Source organism: Pangasianodon hypophthalmus, chromosome 27 (assembly GCF_027358585.1).
Source record: "Pangasianodon hypophthalmus isolate fPanHyp1 chromosome 27, fPanHyp1.pri, whole genome shotgun sequence".
NCBI classification, from domain to species: domain Eukaryota; kingdom Metazoa; phylum Chordata; class Actinopteri; order Siluriformes; family Pangasiidae; genus Pangasianodon; species Pangasianodon hypophthalmus.
Window position 1 is genome coordinate 5,264,386 of NC_069736.1, and position 19,757 is coordinate 5,284,142.

General features: G+C 37.4%; 1 protein-coding gene across 1 annotated transcript; it reads left to right on the plus strand.

Moving 5' to 3' along the window:
* The first annotated feature begins 7,805 nt into the window (after positions 1 to 7,805).
* wbp1 (WW domain binding protein 1) lies at positions 7,806 to 19,746 on the plus strand. The gene is made up of 4 exons (XM_026922002.3): positions 7,806 to 8,033; positions 10,206 to 10,308; positions 10,633 to 10,800; positions 11,913 to 19,746. The coding sequence occupies exons 1-4, from the start codon at positions 7,944 to 7,946 to the stop codon at positions 12,380 to 12,382; spliced, it is 831 nt and encodes a 276-aa protein (XP_026777803.1). The 5' UTR covers positions 7,806 to 7,943; the 3' UTR covers positions 12,383 to 19,746.
* The last annotated feature ends 11 nt before the right edge of the window (positions 19,747 to 19,757 follow it).

The following is a 19,757-nucleotide window of genomic DNA, read 5'->3' on the forward strand; positions in this document are numbered from 1 at the left end:
ACCCATCATTCTTTAGCTGTTCTATCACTGCGGCATGCTGCGGTGCAATCAGACCAGATGAGGCTGGAGAACGACAAGCTCTCAGAGGAGCCATGGTTTGTGCAGTGCTAGGAGATGGCCGTGTGTTGCTATGTTTGCTCAAACTCTGATGCGTGTCTGTGAAAAGAAGTGTGGCTACAATAAATATTGTTATAACGTCCTCTTATTGATTCTTAGACCCTCATAATACTAAGGTCATAATAAATGTAACAACAAAAGAACCCAAAGAACCATTGGAATAATCGTTGAGGACAGTGGTGGAGATCTTAGCTCTTAGATCATGTGACTTTTTGCAGAGATTTCATGTGTACAGTTCACTTTTTGAGGAATCATATGAATGAACTGTACACATGAAATCTCTGACAAGTCATATGATCTCCACAAGTGAATAGTCATGCAATTCCCATGTGATGTGTCTAAAAACAACATGTACATACAGTATGTTATGTTTTACACATTTCCACACGTAATAGACTTTATACATGCATGTGTTTTTATTTTCACGATTCATTTATTTTCACGTTTTTTATACACAATTAATTTACTTTCACATGATTCAGATGTTCACTTGTGATTTTCTTTACACACTATTTTATTTTCATATGATTTTTACAAAATTTATTTCTTTTTAAATGTGATTTTTTTCACATGATTAATTTATTTTCACATGATTTTTACACATGATGTATTTTTACATGTGACTTTTTCATCATTCTTTTTTTCACACTTGATTTTTGCACAATTCAGTTTTTTTCTCCTGATTTTCCCCCATATGATTCATTTACGCTCAAGAGATTTTTCTCTACATGATTCATTTTTACATGTGTGGTTTTTTTCACATGATTGATTTTCCACATGTGATTTTTACACAATCCAAGAATCGCACATTCAAAAGATATGAGGGCATCTGACTTTCTGACTCTGACTTTCTGACTCTGACTTTCATTACTGAAGTGAAGAAACGTGGGTAAAACATTAACTAAAGCTAACTAACAACAGCTCTATATCTAATATTCTAATATCTCCAGTGTTAGCTAGCATGACTTTTAAAAACTCTCTGACTATATAAACTAGCATGGATCCTAATAAATAACTCATAGGTAGTGATATATATATATATATATATATATATATATATATATATATATATATATATATATATATATATATATATATATATATATGTACACGTGTGTGTGTGTGTGTGTGTGTGTGTGTGTATATATATATATATATATATATATATATATATATATATCTATATATAAAGTCTATTGAACATTACATGTAGAAACTGACAAAAAATACATCAAGTAATCTTTCACCTCTCTGTTCTCAAAATACCATATTGTACTCTTTTGTGATCAGAAAACAAAGAAAATGGAAAAGGAAGTAAAGCAAGTAACTGTTTTTATTCCCAATCCTTTTCATGTGTGTTTTTGTGTTGTTGTGTTTTTGTTAGGGGTGGGGATAATAAGTGCTCTCTCTCTCTGTGTGTGTGTGTGTGTGTGTGTGTGTGTGTGAGAGTGGACTGGGGGAGGGACCTTTGCTGGATGGCGCAATTATATGGGAGTAATGATGTTTATTTTTTTAACTCTCATAGTTGAAGCAGTTAAAAGGTGTGTCATGAACTGCATTGTGTTATTTAGCAGACTGATCTGATAAAAAAAAGTTATTTCATAAATAACTCAAGAATTTTATAGAAATATAAAACTTTATATTTATATAATTTACAGATCTTTATTATCTCAAACACAGAAGCATACATTCGAATGTACTGATTTCACAACTAAAACAGATTTGGATCAATTTCAAGAAACATATTTTCAAAGAAAGTTAAACTATCTTTTGTATACTCTTATAAAAAACCCTAAAATGTTCTTTAAATAGTTGCGGGTTCTTCTACATCCTTGCAGTTAAAAAAAAAAAAACAACAAAAAAAAACACTTTCTTTATGTAAAAATCACATATGAAAGCTTGTGAAAAACATGTGAAGATACATTTCACTATGAAAATATGAATATGAATTAACATAAACATGACATGATGTGAATAAAGTGTGATCACATGTGAAAAAATAAAACCACGTATTTAAAATATGCACATTTATGTAACACTTAAAATGAAATGAAGGATGTGGGAAACAAATCATGTGTGTGAAACAACAACAACAACAACAACACATGGCCTACATGTGAAAAATTAAAATATAAAAAATAATCATGTGAGAAAATTACATATGATAAATAAAAACACATCACCTACATGTTAAAAAAATCATGTGGGGGAAAAAAATCACATGAAAAGACAAAAACACACAATCTGCATTTGAACAATTTACACATAAAACAGTGAATCCAATGAGCACTTTACAGTTGAAAAATTGAACATGCTCTACATGTGAAAAATTAACATGTGAAACTAAATTACTCTTGTAAAAAATATGAAAGAAAAAGGAATTTTTGGGGGAAAAATCACACGTGGAAAATAAAAACAAATGAACTAGCTGTGGAAAAAAAAGGGGTGAAACATAACATGTGAGGTGTCCATGTGGATTTTACACTTAGACACTTCACATGTTATGTTTCGCCCCTTTTTTTTCACATGTAGACTTCACATGTAGGGAGAGTGGTTTTATTTATTTTATTTTTAAACATGATTTTTTATTTTTTTATCATTTATGATGTGTTTTTTTTATCATGTGGGTGATGTGTTTTTATTTATTAATGTTGCATGGATCCAGAACCTTTAATACTTTCTTTACAACCCTTTCTCTCTCTCTCACCCAGGTCTGTGACAATTTCTTTCATCTGCACAATTTATTTAATTATTTTTTACTTATTATGATCTGCTATGTTTGAATTTCACATGCTGAAAGGGGTTTCACAGGACATTCATCTTTCATGTTCTGCACTCAAGTCCTGACACTCAGGCTCAGGTGTGCCACCTCGTGGTCAGGGTGGGTGTTTATCTTAGCTGTGTCTCATCTCTAGTGCTTCTTGCTTTGACAAACATCATCAACTACCTGTTTGTTTTTTAGGATAGACTTCAGTATAGGCTACACTTGAGGAGATTGTATATTAGAGTCTTCATTCGTAGCTACTAAGTGTGTATAAGTAATGGTTACAGGAGTTATTTGGCTATAGTATCACCATATTACTGCATTATTTTGTTTTCTTATTATCTTGTAATATTGCCTCCATCACCTTAATAACTGAGAATGTACAAGATAATGAATGAGTAGTAAAATGATTGCAGTGAAGAAATAAAACCTCATAAATAACTTCTTTTAAATGGCCTCTTCAGGAATACAGCTCTATTTTACAGTTTCAACACTGAAGTACTGAGTAGTTACAGTATTTAGTGAAGAAGGCGCCCAGGTACCAAGATAGTGGAAATCAATTATACTAAACACTATTAAATATCTGATTCAGGGTTATTAAAGGTGACATAATGGAAAAAATGAGCAAATTGTGTATAAACAGGATATTCAGATATATTCCAATTTCATAAAAAGATTTCTCAAATATTGTTATTAGTACATACAGGGCCAGATATATTTGCAGAAAAAATAGTTTGTCATGGAGAAGAAGGTCCAGCAAGGGTCCTTTAAGGGTTTATTGGATAAAGAAATGTTCTTAGCGTCTAAACAGGATTCTACCTAGAACTCTTTCTGATAAGGAATAACTCTGTTGTAAGGACGGACGAGAAAAGAACCCCTTAAGATGAAAACATTTCTGAGAGTGTACAATAAGCAAGAAATAAAACAAGCTGTTGTAGGAAACTAATCAGTGATGTGATGGTGTGATGTGGTCCGACACAGACCAGAGTTGTGCCCCCAAATGTTTTATTGCTCTTGTTGTATTTTTTATCTATTTATGGTTACGTTTAATGTCCATGAACCAAGTTAGTTCCTGTTCTCACTTGTGTTATAGCAGCTAGAAACAGTCATTCCCTCAGCAGTCACTGGTAAGACAAGAAACACAGCATGTCGTGGTACTGAGAAGGTGCAAGGTGTAAATTCTTCTGTTCTGAAGACATTCGTGTGGTGCTGAAACTGGAGACTCCTTCCATAAATGTGAAATAAACTTCTCCTTCTAGAAAGCTCTACCATATAGATGATTGTATTTTTTTCTTTGTTAAATAACAACACACTTTTTAAATCCAGTTATTAGTTTTAGATTATGTGGAGTAATATGATACGTATTAGAACTAGCATTAATATGAGACTGGAATGTTTAATACAGCAGGAACTACTGTCAGAGCTGCTGTCACAGAAAAGGAATCAACACCTTCTGATCAATCATGACAGTGCTTTGGTATTCAAGGTAATAATAAGTGAACACTAAGCCACAGTATTCACTACTTGTATGTAAAATTATTAGCTATAAATTAATAAGTGACCCCATATACTCAAGTGTTTTTATTATTTAAATCTTGTCTTGCCTATAATAAATAATACTATATAATAATGCTCGTTCCTGCTTGGTCAAATTAAGAAATTTCCTCTCCTGCCTGTTTCCATTTGGTTACCTTCATATCCACAGTATTATATCGATTTTTTCACCCATTCCTGCGCAAGCCCCGTGGGATTCCTATGTAGATGTCACTGCTGTAGTGTGTGGAAACATCGATTATGGTGGAGGACGCAGGATATCTCTTTCCCGGTTTCCTCCCAGGTCATCAGCCTCTTCTTGCCTTTCGTAGGAGGCTCGCAAGTGGGCCTATGGGAAGCGTGAAAGTCCTGTGATTTATTGAGCTCTGCAGGCCTCGCTGCCTCTCGCTGTCAGCCAGCTTATTCGCACAAGTGGAAACTTCTTGATTGCTTTGCCCCCTCTTTTATTTGCCAATCATAGACAGTTCATTAGGATTGATCACGGCTGGAGTCCGCCGGCCTCCTCAGTGGGCGTCTCTAACATCCTCTTCAGTGGGTTACGAGACCTAAATGTTAGAGTATTTTGTTTTGATTTGTAGTAAATGCATTCAGAGTGAATCTGTTCTCAACAACCGTTTAAAAAAAAGTAAATAAGCGCAATTCATCATCTTCAGTCGCTTTAGAGTAATAATCCAAATTTATGATGCAATCAAGTATCCCATCACCTTGGGATGCAAATGGGCTGGCCTGCCATAATTACTATACAATAATAAAATAATAATAATAATGTTAGTAAGAAATATTTGCACTAGAACAAAGTTCCACTGCATCATCACTAAAAATTGGAAATGGCAACGACCTGTGCAATGCTGACATCATCAAAACACCTCTTGGTTTTGCAGCTACATGCTATTTTCTGCTCCTCTGTCTTCCTGAGCAATGCTATTTTTCCCAGCTATGCAAATAAACCATTTCCTCCGTCTGAGCATCTGTCTTTTCCGAGTGCTGAGGGTAGATTCACCTTGAGGTCCCGTCGCCCTCCCTCTCTCAATCAGACCTCTCTCTTATTAAACCCCAAGCTGCATATGGAGAAAAGGAGAGAACGGCGGTAGACTATTGGTGCGAGTCAAGGCCAGCCCAGGTTTGTTTTTTTATCACAGCAAAGCACCCAAACTGTGTTGCTATGAAGTGAGCTATATAAATGCAAATGCTATTGGGCATCTATTAGAGGGCTTGGGAGAAAGGGGGTCGTATGTAAATGTCCTATAAGAGGCTGGGGCACTCATCCCGAGCAGATTACTATGGCCCCTGATGAAAGGCAGGCTAGCACAGGGAGAAAGTGCCAGTGCTTTGTGGTAAATCACAGCAAACAAGGTGAGAACTTGGGTAATTGAATAGTTGTGGCGCATGCGTTTGATTTATTGTATATGCAGGAGCGAGAAATTGCTGTATTGTGCATATGGATGGCAGAGTTTTGTCTGAATTGTATGTTTTGTGCAGTGAACTGGTTTGGACTGTGATATATAGCTCACAAGAGGTGGAATCAACTCAATATGAGGCATTTTAGCAGGTGGCATTATAATGTGATTCCAAAAGAAATCACTGTGATGTCATGGTTCAGTCAATTCTATATGAAATAACTCATATTGAACTCATATTGAATTGCGATATTGTGTTGATGCACTGCACCACAGCAACACTATTGCAATTCTAGCACAATAATGCCAAGGATTTGTAGTATATTGTTAAATCATAGTCTTTGCTTAATACACTACACTACAGTCACTTGCTTTCTATATACACTACAATAAAAACTCATGAACAAAGTACAAATACTGGATTGAACCAGAAGATGTCTAGCCTATAAGGTCTAAAAGGCCAAACACACCAAAATATTAAGCTTTTTTTTTTTTCATTTCCACGAAATATTATAATTTTTACAGGCAGATATTAAAAACACTATCTTTATTTTGAATGACACTAACATATAAAAGTCAAAACTACAATTTCAAAAACTAGGCAACAGAACAAATTGTTTAGTAATTAGCCCACTGCATAATCTATAGCCTATTTAGCAAACTAGGCTAGAGGCCTAACTATTACAAAATGACACTTTCAGGCTTGGTGTCTCGTCATAAAATATCATCTTCATATATACATTTATTGTCCATAAATTGTGCATGCCTTTAATCATCTAGGGTGGAAGAAACAACAGAGTGCATCATTGTTGTTTCTAGTTGTTTCATGGACGTGCCACAGCATTAAATGTAATTATAAGTGGATAAAAATCTACAAGGTGCCATTCTTTGATTTATAACAAATTGGAGTCATTGGTAAATAGCTGTGGTATAAAAGGAATAAAAGACTTCAGGCTGTGCTGTTATTGGAAAATAATCACCTTTGGGGTTGTAATGCATCACACAGGGTGGTCATTGATTATTTTCCTATACCAGCATTCACTCATGTTTTATTATCTACACATCAGGGACCCCTTTCCATTAGAAAAATCCAGCCCTTTATGAGAACAGCATAGATTCATTTGATGACAGTTTAAAGAAAGATTAACCACATCATATTTAATTGTGGAAGTCATTAAAGATTTTGCTTCTCATTCTGAACTTTCCGCCATCATGAACCATCTTGTGTTATATAAACAGTGTTTTTCTTGGTTTTAATAAACTCGCAGTTAGATTCCAGTTGAGATTTTCTACATTTGTTTTTAAGATAATAAACTCCAGGGTCCGGGTTCAGTCCTGCGCTTGGATTACTGTCTGTGCGGATTTTCACATGTTCTCCCTGTGCCTGTACAGGTTTCCTCCCACCTCCAAGGAAATATGGATTTTGCTACTCTTGGTATGAATGCGTGTGTGCTTGGTGTCCTGAGATGGACTGGCGTCCCATCTAAGGTGTACTCTTCCGGTGTTCCCAGGATAGCTTCCAGATCCAGCCTGAGCAGGATAAAGTGGGTGTCTAGGATGAATGAGAGTGGCACCTTGGTCAGCGGGTAGCATTGCGACCGCACAGGTCCCCGGTTCGATCCTGAACTCGATTAGAAAGGGTTTTGCATGTTCTCTGTGTGTTCTCCCTGCATTGGTTTCCTCTGGGTACTCTGGTTTCCTCTCACGTCCCCAAAAACGTGCTGGTAGATGGATTGGCTACTTTAGATTGTGAATGAGTGTGTGAATATATTCCCCATTTCTCTCCCAGTTTTCCCAGGAGAGGCTCCAGATTCACCTCCATCCGAACCAGGATAAAGCCAGTAGATTAGAAAATGAAATAAGCCTAGGACTATACCATAATAATAATTTTAGCATTAATAGTTTAAACAATCTCCTCAGGAGTGATGTGAAAGTGTCACCAGTGGAAACATGAGGGAAAGTCGCCCCCTACAGCCGAATTGCGGTGCGCTCTTTTGGGTATTGCTTTCAAGGGGCTTGCCTCAGTGCGACTCGACTGGAAACAAAAATATGTCTCTCGACCTTTGTGTCGGTTATTCTACCGATTAATTGTTTTAAAAATTCATTTCTGTATGGTTTCCGGCGCTTTCTTAGCGAAGATGAGGCAGAAAACGCTGGGTTCTGTCGTGGGTTTGCTTTGCACAGGGACCTGTTTGGCGCAGGTAAGCCGAGCTGAGCGCTTTGGATGCGGCTGCTTGTGTAACTCGAGCTCCGGGCTCACAGCTGGACGCAGGCCCTCTATTGTGCACTGTTTTTGTTTTCGACATAAAAGAAACTGGGCACTGAATTCAAATGGCTAAAAGATTAACCGGAGAAGGACGACATGACACCGAGTTTTAGCCAGCTATTTTTTTCCCCCAGTATTCATAATGACGCAGAATATTTGTTAGTCTTTAATGGAAAGTCTTTTTATCTCCTTCTGCTCAGTTTATGAAAGCTAGCAGTGTTAGCCTGACACGGAACTAGCCGGCTAACGGCAACAGCATCAAGGTGAACAATAGTTCGGTTGTTGTGAATTATGAATAGACGTTTGTAAAAGTTGACATTCGGTTCATGTTTGAAGTTACATTCCAAGTTGGCTAAATTAATGAGCTGAACTGCTATCTCGTTGTAATTTTATTTATTATTTCCATAAAATGTAATTATTTGTTAGCTAGCAAGCCGGCTATAATAAAGGCGAGTAGCGTTATTTTTTTGATTATATGAACTAGCGAGCTGGCTAATTGCTGTGCCAAGTTCCTGAGAAACTAGCCGACTTTCTCATTTGTTTAATTTTTGTCTAAATTTGTCTAAATGTGTCATTTAAACTACAAAAGAATATAATTTGATATTCCTTATTTTTGTTTTTCAAATGTTTTCAAGCAGTTTCACTTACAGAACTTAAAAGAAGCCTTACACTGGACCTAAGAATTGGTTGTCCTTTATTTTATAGCTTAATCAATCACTTTTTCTGATCATTTTTAATTTTCTTACACCGAATAAATCAATTTAACTTAACTAAAACTTTACATGGATTGTTTATTTGTGTAAAACCTTCCTGGAAAGCAAATGGAAAGAAAGACATTACAGAAAATGATTTCTGCTCCTGTTCTGTTGGATAGTGTGTACAAATGCAAATTATTTTTGTCTATTTATTTCTACTTCATGTGTCTACAGAATAAGTCACAATTTGATGCATTATGGAGGATAACTAATCCTTTACATACTTCAAAATTTATGCTTAAATTCAAACAATAAATGTGTTTACAAGCAGAATACTCCATTATCTGGTGGTTATCAGCTTACTTAAGTGGTCTTGTAAACAGCATGCACTTTAAATATGTGAATATTATTTAGAGAAATCTGATAAAGACACCTGTATTTTAGCCCAATAATCGGGTTATTTAGTGCATGTATATCTGATATCTTAGGTTTTAGTGATATTAGTTTTCTGTAAAAGAGTACAGAAGCCTCCAAACACAATTTGAAGTGCTATAGGATTATTTCTACTTACTAACTTATTTAAAGATAATATGGAATTATTTCAGCTTAATATCTCATTATTTCAATATAGTGTTAATATTCTGACTTAATATTCCATTATTGTGATTTATTATGTAGTTATTTTTTCCATATTATCTTGTTATTTTGACTTAATATCTAACAAGCCACAGTTTATCAGTACGTTTCCCAGATAAGGAAGTAAGCCAGATATTTTTAATGGACAGGATAGTAAGTTAAAATATTGACATAGCACTTCAATATAATGGGCTTCCATAAAATAGGAATAATGTATACCTCAGTTTTAATATTAAAACACAGACTGCTACCAGAAGGGTTATGTCATGTGAAATTTGCAACCTCTGAAATAAATATTTACCAGTAAAGAAAGATGACTCATTAGCAGGCAGTAATTTTGAGGCGAATCTGCTTCCAACCAAACAACCAATAAGAAGTATAATGTGGGTGTGATGGATTAAATATAGACTATGTTTGTTAACATAATGAAACAATGTAATCAATCTGATGTCAGTAAACTAGTTTAAATATTTATAAGCAACTGGATTTAGAAAGAAATGATGCTTCGCCTTTTATTATAGGAAGTATAACTAAACTAATTGCTTCACTATTTTTAGTGATGCTACTAGCAGAAATCTGATTACTGACTGATTCATGTATACTTAGTTCAGTCCTATTATCGTAGCACTGAAGTGCATATAAACATGTTGATTGAATTATATCTCCAGTTAGTGTTATTTTGCAGTTATCACATTATTGGTAATATGTAATATGTGCATGTAATGTAAATATTGTTATTTTATGTGTTGTTATTGTTATTATTTATGATTTCGCAGGGCAAGGAGTTCTGTTTCGGGGTGAACAATGAGAAGTACAGATGTGAGATGGGCTACTGTTGCGGCGAGACGGAGTGCTGCACGTATTACTACGAGCTGTGGTGTGAGTGTCCTACACTGCCCGGCTTTGTTTTCTCCTCTTGGCTTTCTAATGTCTTTTTGTCAGGCTGAATTTGGGGGCAGACTGGTACACATGAGTACACATGTACTCAAATCTAAATGCATCTGTTGGTGTGTAATGTTAATCTTTTTGTTTCTAAGAATCATAAGCGTGTAAGTAAACATATGTAGTGTGAATGGATCTTTAGCTAACCTGAAAACAGCAAACCGCCTCTGTATGTAGCGGGAACAGTTAATAGGTGCTGGTGAAGAACTGTATTTCAATTTTTTTTTTAAAGAAACTATGCGCTTGTGTGTGTATATTCAGGGTTTTGGCTGGTCTGGACTCTGATCATCATGCTGAGCTGCTGCTGTGCATACAGACACCGGCGTGTTAAGATGCGCCTGCAGCAGGAACAGAGGCAGAGAGAGATCAGCCTCATGGCCTATCAGGGAGCCTCCAGCTCCTTCATCTCTCCACCACCCCTAAACCTGCGTAAGTATGACTCTCTGACCACTGATCTGATCTGATCTGATGTGATTGCAGAGGGGTTTGGGGGGGTGTTTTTGGCACGTTTAACTCTGCAGCCTCAGCTCGGAAATGACTGAACAAACTAGTATGCGCTGATTACATCTCTATGAGGATCACAAGGTCGTGCTGATTAAGTTGCAAGTTTATCAGCTCAGCATTTGGTAACCTTTCACGTAGCTTTCTCACTGCTCAGCTTGGGCGTGATGTACCTTTTTTTTTTTAATGGTTTAGTTTCTTTCAATTGCTCACGTAGGTGTAACCAAAAAATGTTTTCTATATGAGAGATTAGACTATTCATGTAGTGGAGCTAGGGGTGGAGATACACGTGGAGGTATGTAAAGTGTAATGCTCCCCACATCTATTTTCATTCTTTTCACTTTCGTTTATTTACCCACATTAATGCTTTGCTGTTGCTGATCTTAATCTTTATTTCACATTTCTTAGCCAAAACAGAATCAATTTAAAAATCATCCAACACAAAGAGGCTGACGTCCAAATGACATTCTGTTGACTATATATGCTCACTACATAGGGTGTAATATAATGGTGTTGGGAAACCTGTGTATTATAACAGTGATGGAGTCTTTCATGTTGTATTTTATAATCATCTGAAAAAGTTTAATGTTTTGTCAGTATTTGCCAAGATTAAAGTATTGGCACCCTTGGCGGGGATTACTGCATTCGTCAAACTTACTGTGTCTCGTCCTCGATTCTCCCTGTTAGACAGACACACCATCTTATGTTTGCCCAAAAAAGAAAAAAAAATTATTATTTGAAAAGTTTGACGTTATTCAGATATCGCTATATTCTGGAGCTTGAGGTGAGGTTACACAATAGGAGGAGTAACACGTAAAGTTTAGCCTTTTTAAGATGTTAGAAGTTGACGTGACATTGGAATGTTTTCAGGCTCGCTGTCAAATGAATACACACAAAGAGTATTTTTTGAATATTTCTAAGTTATATTTGTAGTGTACCTGTTCTGTCTTTCCCTAACTTAGTTCTTGTGCAAGACCCTTAGCCTCACTGCTCAAAGGGCCTCAGGTATCTGACCTGGCACACTTTTCTTTCCATTTAAGGCTTCTGGACGGACTGCAAGCTCCCTGACTATGAGGAAGTAGTAGGCCACCCTCCCACCCCTCCTCCACCTTACTCCGAGAATCCTCCAGAAATCCCAACCTGCACTCAGCCGACTGTCAGTTGTTCAGAGTCAGCCGTGGTGTTGGAGGCAGCGCAGACGGAGAACGACGCTTGTGATTTGCAGGAACCGAATCTCGCAGCAGCCGCAGCCCAATCAGAATGCACAGAGCATGAAGAGCCAGATGTCCCCCTGGAGGAGGAGCTAAACACCAGACGGAGACACGTGACGGGTGACTCGGGCATCGAGATGTGTGTGTGCCAGCTGGACACAGATGAGTGCTCCGGGATGGAGGAGGACGAGGGCAGGATGTGTCAGGTGCCTGGTGGGAGCTGCTGCTCGGAGAGACAGGCTCTCAGACCCAAAGAGATCTCACACTCACCAACATCCAATGGAGATCATGTGGTGTGAGTCACATGACGCGTAACGTTGCCTGCAGTTGAAGGGCATACGGCTTTGTCGTGGTTGGCGTCGTTTTTATGTTTTTTTCGAGCCAACCTCTAAGGCAACCTTGAAGTGCACAAGGCAGGGTGTTGGCATGTTTTGCCATTCGAATAACAACTGAATAAAAATAAGGACTTTGCTCTTATGTTACCACTAACAATAACAAAATTAGGTTTTTTCTAGAGGAGATTTTTGTATTTAGTGGGTTGAAGCGCTCTTGTTTTTGCTTTTTTTGGGAGAAAAAAAAGTGAGAAGAAAGAAAGAGCCATGCTTTGAAGCTCCTTCACATTTCAGTTAACCAAATATCTCACTTGTCTTTGTGGCCTGGAATGGGACACCCCTTATTTTTCCCCCTTCTGTGTGACATTTCAGTTCAGCCATGGCGTCATGGCCTGTCGGTCACTGACTTTCCTTGCACGGAGGCTGAAAGACAGAGCTTGAAACAGTGCACCAGGACGAGTCTGACTGCACGCTTTGTTTTTCACAAGGCTCTGTTAAATAGAGTGCAGCTGTGGGGCTGACATCAGCTGAGCTTCATCCCTCAGGAACAGAGCCACACACTGAAGATTAGATAACCGTAAGAACACCTTCCGCAGGAGAGCCACAGAAAGACACCGTTACACACTCTGTGCTTTGCATACATGACATAGCTTGTTCGCATTTATTGTGAAAATGATGCAGGGTAGAGTTGGCGTAAACCGCAGTGATTTGAGTTTTTATTAACATCTTAACATAGGGATGGGTGATATAACAAAATACTGACTTGATACTAACCACACACCAGCAAAACAGCAGTGCCACAATATAACGACTTTCTTTTTCTTATTCAAACTATTAAAAAAGTAAATGATTTAAATAGAAGTGAGAACACGCATGACATTATCCACCCCTGTTTCACAGGTGATAGCAGGTGCATTACTAGTCTTGCAGCATTGGAGATTTTGCCTTATTGTGGAAATGAGGGAAAAATACCCAGGCCTCTTTAATTAGGCTGCTTTCACACTAGGGTTTTTTTTTTTTTTTTGAAGAGGAGGTTGTTTATCTTCTTTGTAACATTGGAGGCAGAAAATTTAGAGAATTTGAGCTGCTTGTGCAACGTGCTTGTATACAGCTACAGTTAAATTAGGAATGCCACATTGCATACCAAAAATGTAAATATCTCAAAAATACACAAGTTGTTCTTTTTAGTTATGTTGCTATGTTGTAATATTGCCAATTGTTGATTTTTGACATAAATCTCCTCTCTAACCAGACTAATTTTTCGCCAGCATTCTGTCCTCCATGTTGGTTTTTCTTGCTTGCCCACTAACTTGCGACCTGATTGGTCAGGAGGTTTTAAAAAAACAAACAAAAAAACCTAGACAGCAAAGGACGTTTTTCCGTGAAGTCAAACTTTTTCAACTTTTGAAGCTGTGTATCCAGTGTGACTGAATAAAATACAAAACACACACTGGCCGAGTGTGAAAGCAGCCTTAGCGATCTCAAATTAAAGTTTCGTTTACGCTCCAGAATAATTTCTACCCCAGTGTGGGTCTGAAGGCAGCATATGGGATGAAGAAGATTTTGACATTTTGACCTATTTATTTAGGAGTGACACTGCCAGCTTCAGCTTTAGCTCCCTTGGACCATATGCCTGTAAAGTTAGCATTTATTTAAAAAAAAATTAGTTGGCAACTGCCTTCTCACCAAAATAAATGTAATCCAGTGCGTAATACGTAACAAGGGGTTTTAATAGCTTCTAATAGCAAGGATTTTTTTTTTCCTGCCAAGAAATGGCATGTATTGTGTTTTAAGAAACCTGAAGTGGAATGATAACTTTGAATACTTCAACGTGAACCTTTTAACGTGGGCCCGGATTTTGTAACTGCCACTTGAGAAACGAAACTCACATTTTATACCACTTTTGTAAGTGACTGAGTTGCTTTAAAGGAATACTCCAGCATATTTTTCAATCTTTTTTTTACCAAATCTGTAGTGTGTGTGCGATTAAAACAACCGACATGTAGAAAAAATACCCCACAAAAACCTGTTTCTACAAAACTGACTTATAATGGCAGTCTTATAAGGGCAGTTGTTGTATTCTTTTAATAAATGTGTTAAAATGTTAATAAATGTGCATATTTCCTCCAGTGAAGAGATGAAAAATATTTTAAAGAATTTTCAGAGCTTCATTTATGATCACTTTAGAGCGAAGGATTCATGAGAGCGCTGTACAAAAATACATTTTGCATAAACATTCATTAGCGCAGTTCAACAGCTGCCCTTAGGCTTCCATTTAGTTTTGTGTAAGCAGTGTTTACTTTCTTTTCTAAGTACAGCAGAGGTGCCAACTATGCCATAGCATTTACAATTTTTGATAGGGCAGACACCTGAAAACTACGCTTTTCTATTTTTGCAGATAAGCAGCAGTCAAAGCAATTGTAAATAAAATTCGTACGGCTGAAAAGCCAATACACTGAAGGGGAACGGAGACAAGACGTGAAAGATGCATGTACCTCTGGTAGTGGTTACTTTCACATTGCGCTGACTTTATCTGGGTGAACTTCGACCACTGAATTCATGAGCCTTGGTCTTGTGAGCCAATAGAAAATGAGGGCGGAGCTAGGGTCTCGTTAGTCGGTTAAAAAATGGAGGGGCTACTTATTGTGATGTAGCATCACACTTGAATTTTGTCACAATTTTTTCTGTTGCTTGGGGCACATCTGGAAATAAAATTAGCCATCTCATCCAACGACATGATAAACCGACAAGGTTTTGCAATAAAATGCTATGATTTCCTTGTTAGCAATGTTGGCACCGCTGACGTTTATTCATACAGTTCAGCATCCAGGTTTGTGTAAACAGGTTTTTCGTTCTTGTATGGGAGAACGTGTTAAAAATCTTTTCCACGGCAGTCGCACATATACTACAGATGTGGTGAGTACAGATGTGATGTGTCGGAGAGGTGTTGGCAGAAACGCGGAGTCTCAGCCAGTGCTGCTATTTTGACCCATGTTTGCGTGGCTTCAGACAGAGTTTTATTCACGGATGTATTGATGTGTTGTTTTTGTTTTGGATTGTGCCGCACGACTGCACCGGGGTCTGGGTACACTCTTTCGGCTGGCCATCTGCAAGCACTGGGCCTCATTTATCGAACTTTTAGTAAGGGTTTTTGTTTTCGTAAGCCAAACCGAACTAAAAACTCCCACCAAATTTACAGAAGTTTCAGTGAAGCTGATTTACTCGCATCTGTATGTTGATAAATGCCAGTCGTAAATTACCCAACAAGTTCATGGCACGCCCACAAAACTCCATAAAAGACAAAGCTCACAGTGAGCTGAAAACAACGAGATGGTGACTGAATGGTGAAAGAGCGCCACCTTAACCGCAGCGTGTGCTAAATCTTCCAGTGATGCAGTTCAGCCACTGCAGCGAGTCGGCTAGTATAGACTTAGGAGCTCTCGTAGGATATATATGTGAATGGTTTTTTTCCAAACTAACTGAGTTTTCATGAATTTCTTGTGTAAATGCTATTCTGAACAATTTACCACTAAATTCATTCATATCCAGTTTGATAAATGAGGCCCTCTGAAGTAGTGTGAACCACTTGATATTTTCCACTCATATGGGAATTCCTCAGTAGGATGAAGGCAGCCGTGTGTGTGCTTCTTGCACTTTAAAAGACACGCCAACATCAACGATCCTGTGGAACACATGAAACACATGTTGGCGTGTGTAATTGGAGCAGAACGATGCTCAGCTCTCACATCGTCCTCGCTTTCGATCCACTTTCAGCTTCACCACTCGAGTGCACTGATTGACTATTATTAGCACTTGCTCTTATTACTCTAACTGGTTGGATAAATCGATTCGTTTGCGTGGCTTGTTTTCATTTAATCTCATAATTTCGCATAATTTGTGTGTATTCATAACCTGTGAAGATGTTGAAGTCTGTTACCATGGTGCGGAATAGAATCGAAAAAATGTTTTGATGCACCAGGAAGCTGCTTTGCTAGGTGACTGTAATGCGAATCAGAACATTTTGATCATACGGCAGATGAACTGGTGGTGCTGCCTCATTGTGGTAATGAAAAACCCACAAATGTCTTTATAGATCTTAATCCATACATAGAAGTTTTTATAGCAAAACCGCGCTCTAGAATTATTTCCGGAAAATTCCACTTTAGGTTTAGAGCCTCTGAGGTGTAGATAATTGATTTTTCATATTATGGTTATAGTTCAGGTGATTTCAAACAGGAAAAGTGAGCGTGCGGTATATGTGCTTTCAGTAGTGTAGATATTTTTCCATTTTTCCATGTTTCTGGAATATGGATGCTAATTTCTGCCATGTAAGAATATAATTGCATAACATTTTCCCTCTTATTTTTGGCAGCAGCAGCAGTATGTCAAAGTTTAGAATTATCATCTCAAATGTTGGATTTATTATCTCACAGATTTTGACCTATTTCAAAATTTTGACATGGTGGGTCTATGCAATAAAGTGGCCTTATTTTAGTTTTATGTAGTGCATAGGTCAAAGCTGTTTAACAGGATAACCCAATTAGCTAGCTTTGTAGGTGGGTAACTAGCTCACTGGCATGATATCTAACATATATAGCTGTTCAAAGTGTGTATCATTTGGTGAACTCGTAGTACACATAGTACACCTGCTATTCCTGTTAAACATATACGTTTTCCACATACTATCCAGCAAACAATTCCTCTTCAGTTAGCTACATCACTTCCATTCCTTGTGTGTGAATAGATGGTAGAACCAAGTGATTAATGTCTGAAGATGGGATCAGAGGTTAGGGGCTGTCTCCTATTAAACGATCACAATTGTTTCCTTAAAATGATCTCGCAGTTAGGAAAATCATTATTTTGGTATAAAGTAAAAAAAAAAAACTTGTTTTGCAGTTTTTACTATTAGTCAGATTTTTGAGAAGTCAGATTTTGAGATAGCAAGTAAAATCTTTGAAATAAGTCAGAATTTTAAGAGAGGAAGACAGCAAGTCAGCATTTTAAGAGAGGTCAAAATTTTGATGTAAATCAGAATTTTCAGATAGGTAAGAAATTTGAGAGTTAAATCTTTGACATGACATAAGCCAAATTTTCAGAACTTTGAGATAGTAAGTCAAAAATTGGAGATAATACTGCTACTGGCAAAAATAAAGAAAAAATATTGTATAAAATATTTTTTTTTGTACTTGGTGGAATTGGGCTTCCATACTGGAATGACCGTGGTGGTTTGAGAAAAGTTTGCTGATGCATGTGGTTGTGTAGATGCAAAGTTGCATGTCTTCTGAGTAGCATTATGATCTGAACGAGATTTGGTAGTTTTTTTTTTTGTTTGTTTTTTTTTTTTTTTTAATTTTTAGGGAATGAAGCATTTAGCTTCCTCATATAATCTGTGGCAAATTTTGCCCAAACAGTATGGCGCTAGTTTTTTTTTTCTTTTCTCAAATAAGGGCTAGAACGTAATTTAGCTTATGTAAAGGTTCATGTGACTATTGCAAATTATGGAAACGATTGTATATTTCAAGGCCGCTGTTTGCCGAAAGCATCGTGGTTGGTTGGTTGTTAAATGGCTGCCATGTTTCTGCAATTTTGTGTATATATATATATCTGTATATGTACTTAGAGATGTGCAATGATCTCTCTGTCTCTCTCTGTCTGTGTACCTGTGGGAATATGTGTGAATCTATCTGGAGATGTGTGTAATGGGGAGAATTGCGTGACTGCATCTCTCTCCCTGGTCCCATTTCACCAAACAGCATGAACGTGGCGACAGAAACCATGGCGAAGGATCTGCAAGTGTTTTGACCAAAGGTTTAGAGCAGTGATTCTCAAAATGCGGTCTGTGATTCTTATTTTTTTTTTTTAAATAGTTTTTTTTTTATATATATCTATATATATTTAGTTATACATTGTCAGAATTGAATGCATTTCAAAAACAGGTAAGGGCACCTTGCATTCTGTTGGTGGACCGTTCAGGAACGGAAAGCTTTATGGCCCTGACAATAAATGAAAATATTACTATACTGATTTTAAAGCTGTTCAGGGGTCTGTGGACTTTAAAATAAAGCTAAGGGAGTCCCTGACTATAAACCACTTCAGACCTTGTGGTTTAGAGGGAAAACTTTGCAGCATTTCAGGGAAGTTTAGATTCTGTTTCACCCTCAGCACCTCGCTCTCTCTCCCAAGAATTTAGCCCTGATTCAACTCCGTTTCAGTTTCCATAACACATCCGATGGGGATGTTTACACTCGCCGTGCCTTGTTCTTCACAATGAAGCTTTCCCAAGGAAAAATTCCCACCTCGCTCTCTCTGTCTCTCTCACACACACACACACACACACACACACACTCTCTCCCTCCTTTTTTTTTTTTTTTTGTTTGTGTGTCTTCACATCTCTGTACTGTATCTAACTATAGGCTATGCACGCAAAGAAGAAAGGTAAAAGCTCTGCAGTTGTTGTCAATACAAGCAATACTATTCTTAATCCACATTGCACTGCATCTCAGTAGACGTCTACTTAGAGATGAGAAATAATTTGCTACTACGATCGTTTTGTACACGAACGCTTTTGTACATCAAGTGTCTTTTGTCATTTAAAAAGGGGAACGGAAGGAAAAGAAAAAGCGATGAGTGAAAAGTTAGTCTGTGACTTAAATAACTCGGCTCGCAGCCAGTCTTGTGTACCCCTCTCGCCCTGACTTGGTTGATTTATTAACATCTGTATGTACACGTCACGCTGTTGATTTAGTTCATGATTCATTACTGCCACGTTACACACGATACACAGCTTTGTGTTGATCTCTGAACGCATCCTGTTGTTGGAACCGGTTTCTAATTTTGTTTCTCCAGTTTTCTGGGACTGAAATCTGAACCATTGCCTTTGCAGGACAGCGAGTAGACATGGTGTAATAGAGCCATGTCCTTATGTAAGCCTGTTTCGAAGGCTGTATGACTGAAGGGTCTCTTTTTATAAAGCCATTTTTGTCTGATACTCTGATCACAAGTAGGACAGAATTTCTGTCACACATCAACTGCTTAATATTTTAGCTTCATAATCCATGATATCAGTAAGTTCAGTTAAAAACGTGTACACATTTAATTTCTTTGTTACTTATTTGTTACTTAACAGAAGCAGTCGTTGAAGAGCACAGAACTGTTCATTTTCTTTTTCGCTGTCACTTAGATCAAGCCAAAAAAAAAAAAGATAGTGAATTGGGAGGAAAAAATCTGAAAATCAGAAAGAAGTGTGTGGAAAATTCTAACTCTAGGGGTTAGTAAGAAGTCGGCTGTGTACTCTTTGTATTTTATTTTTGTAATAAAATCAATATGGCACACGACTGTCTAC

Excerpts from the sequence above, each read along its gene's own strand:
- wbp1 (XM_026922002.3), top strand. The coding sequence starts at position 7,944 with ATGGTTTCCGGCGCTTTCTTAGCGAAGATGAGGCAGAAAACGCTGGGT. Across the intron at positions 8,034-10,205 it reads CAGGGACCTGTTTGGCGCAG|GGCAAGGAGTTCTGTTTCGG; the intron begins GTAAGCCGAGCT and ends ATGATTTCGCAG. Across the intron at positions 10,309-10,632 it reads GTATTACTACGAGCTGTGGT|GGTTTTGGCTGGTCTGGACT; the intron begins GTGAGTGTCCTA and ends GTGTATATTCAG.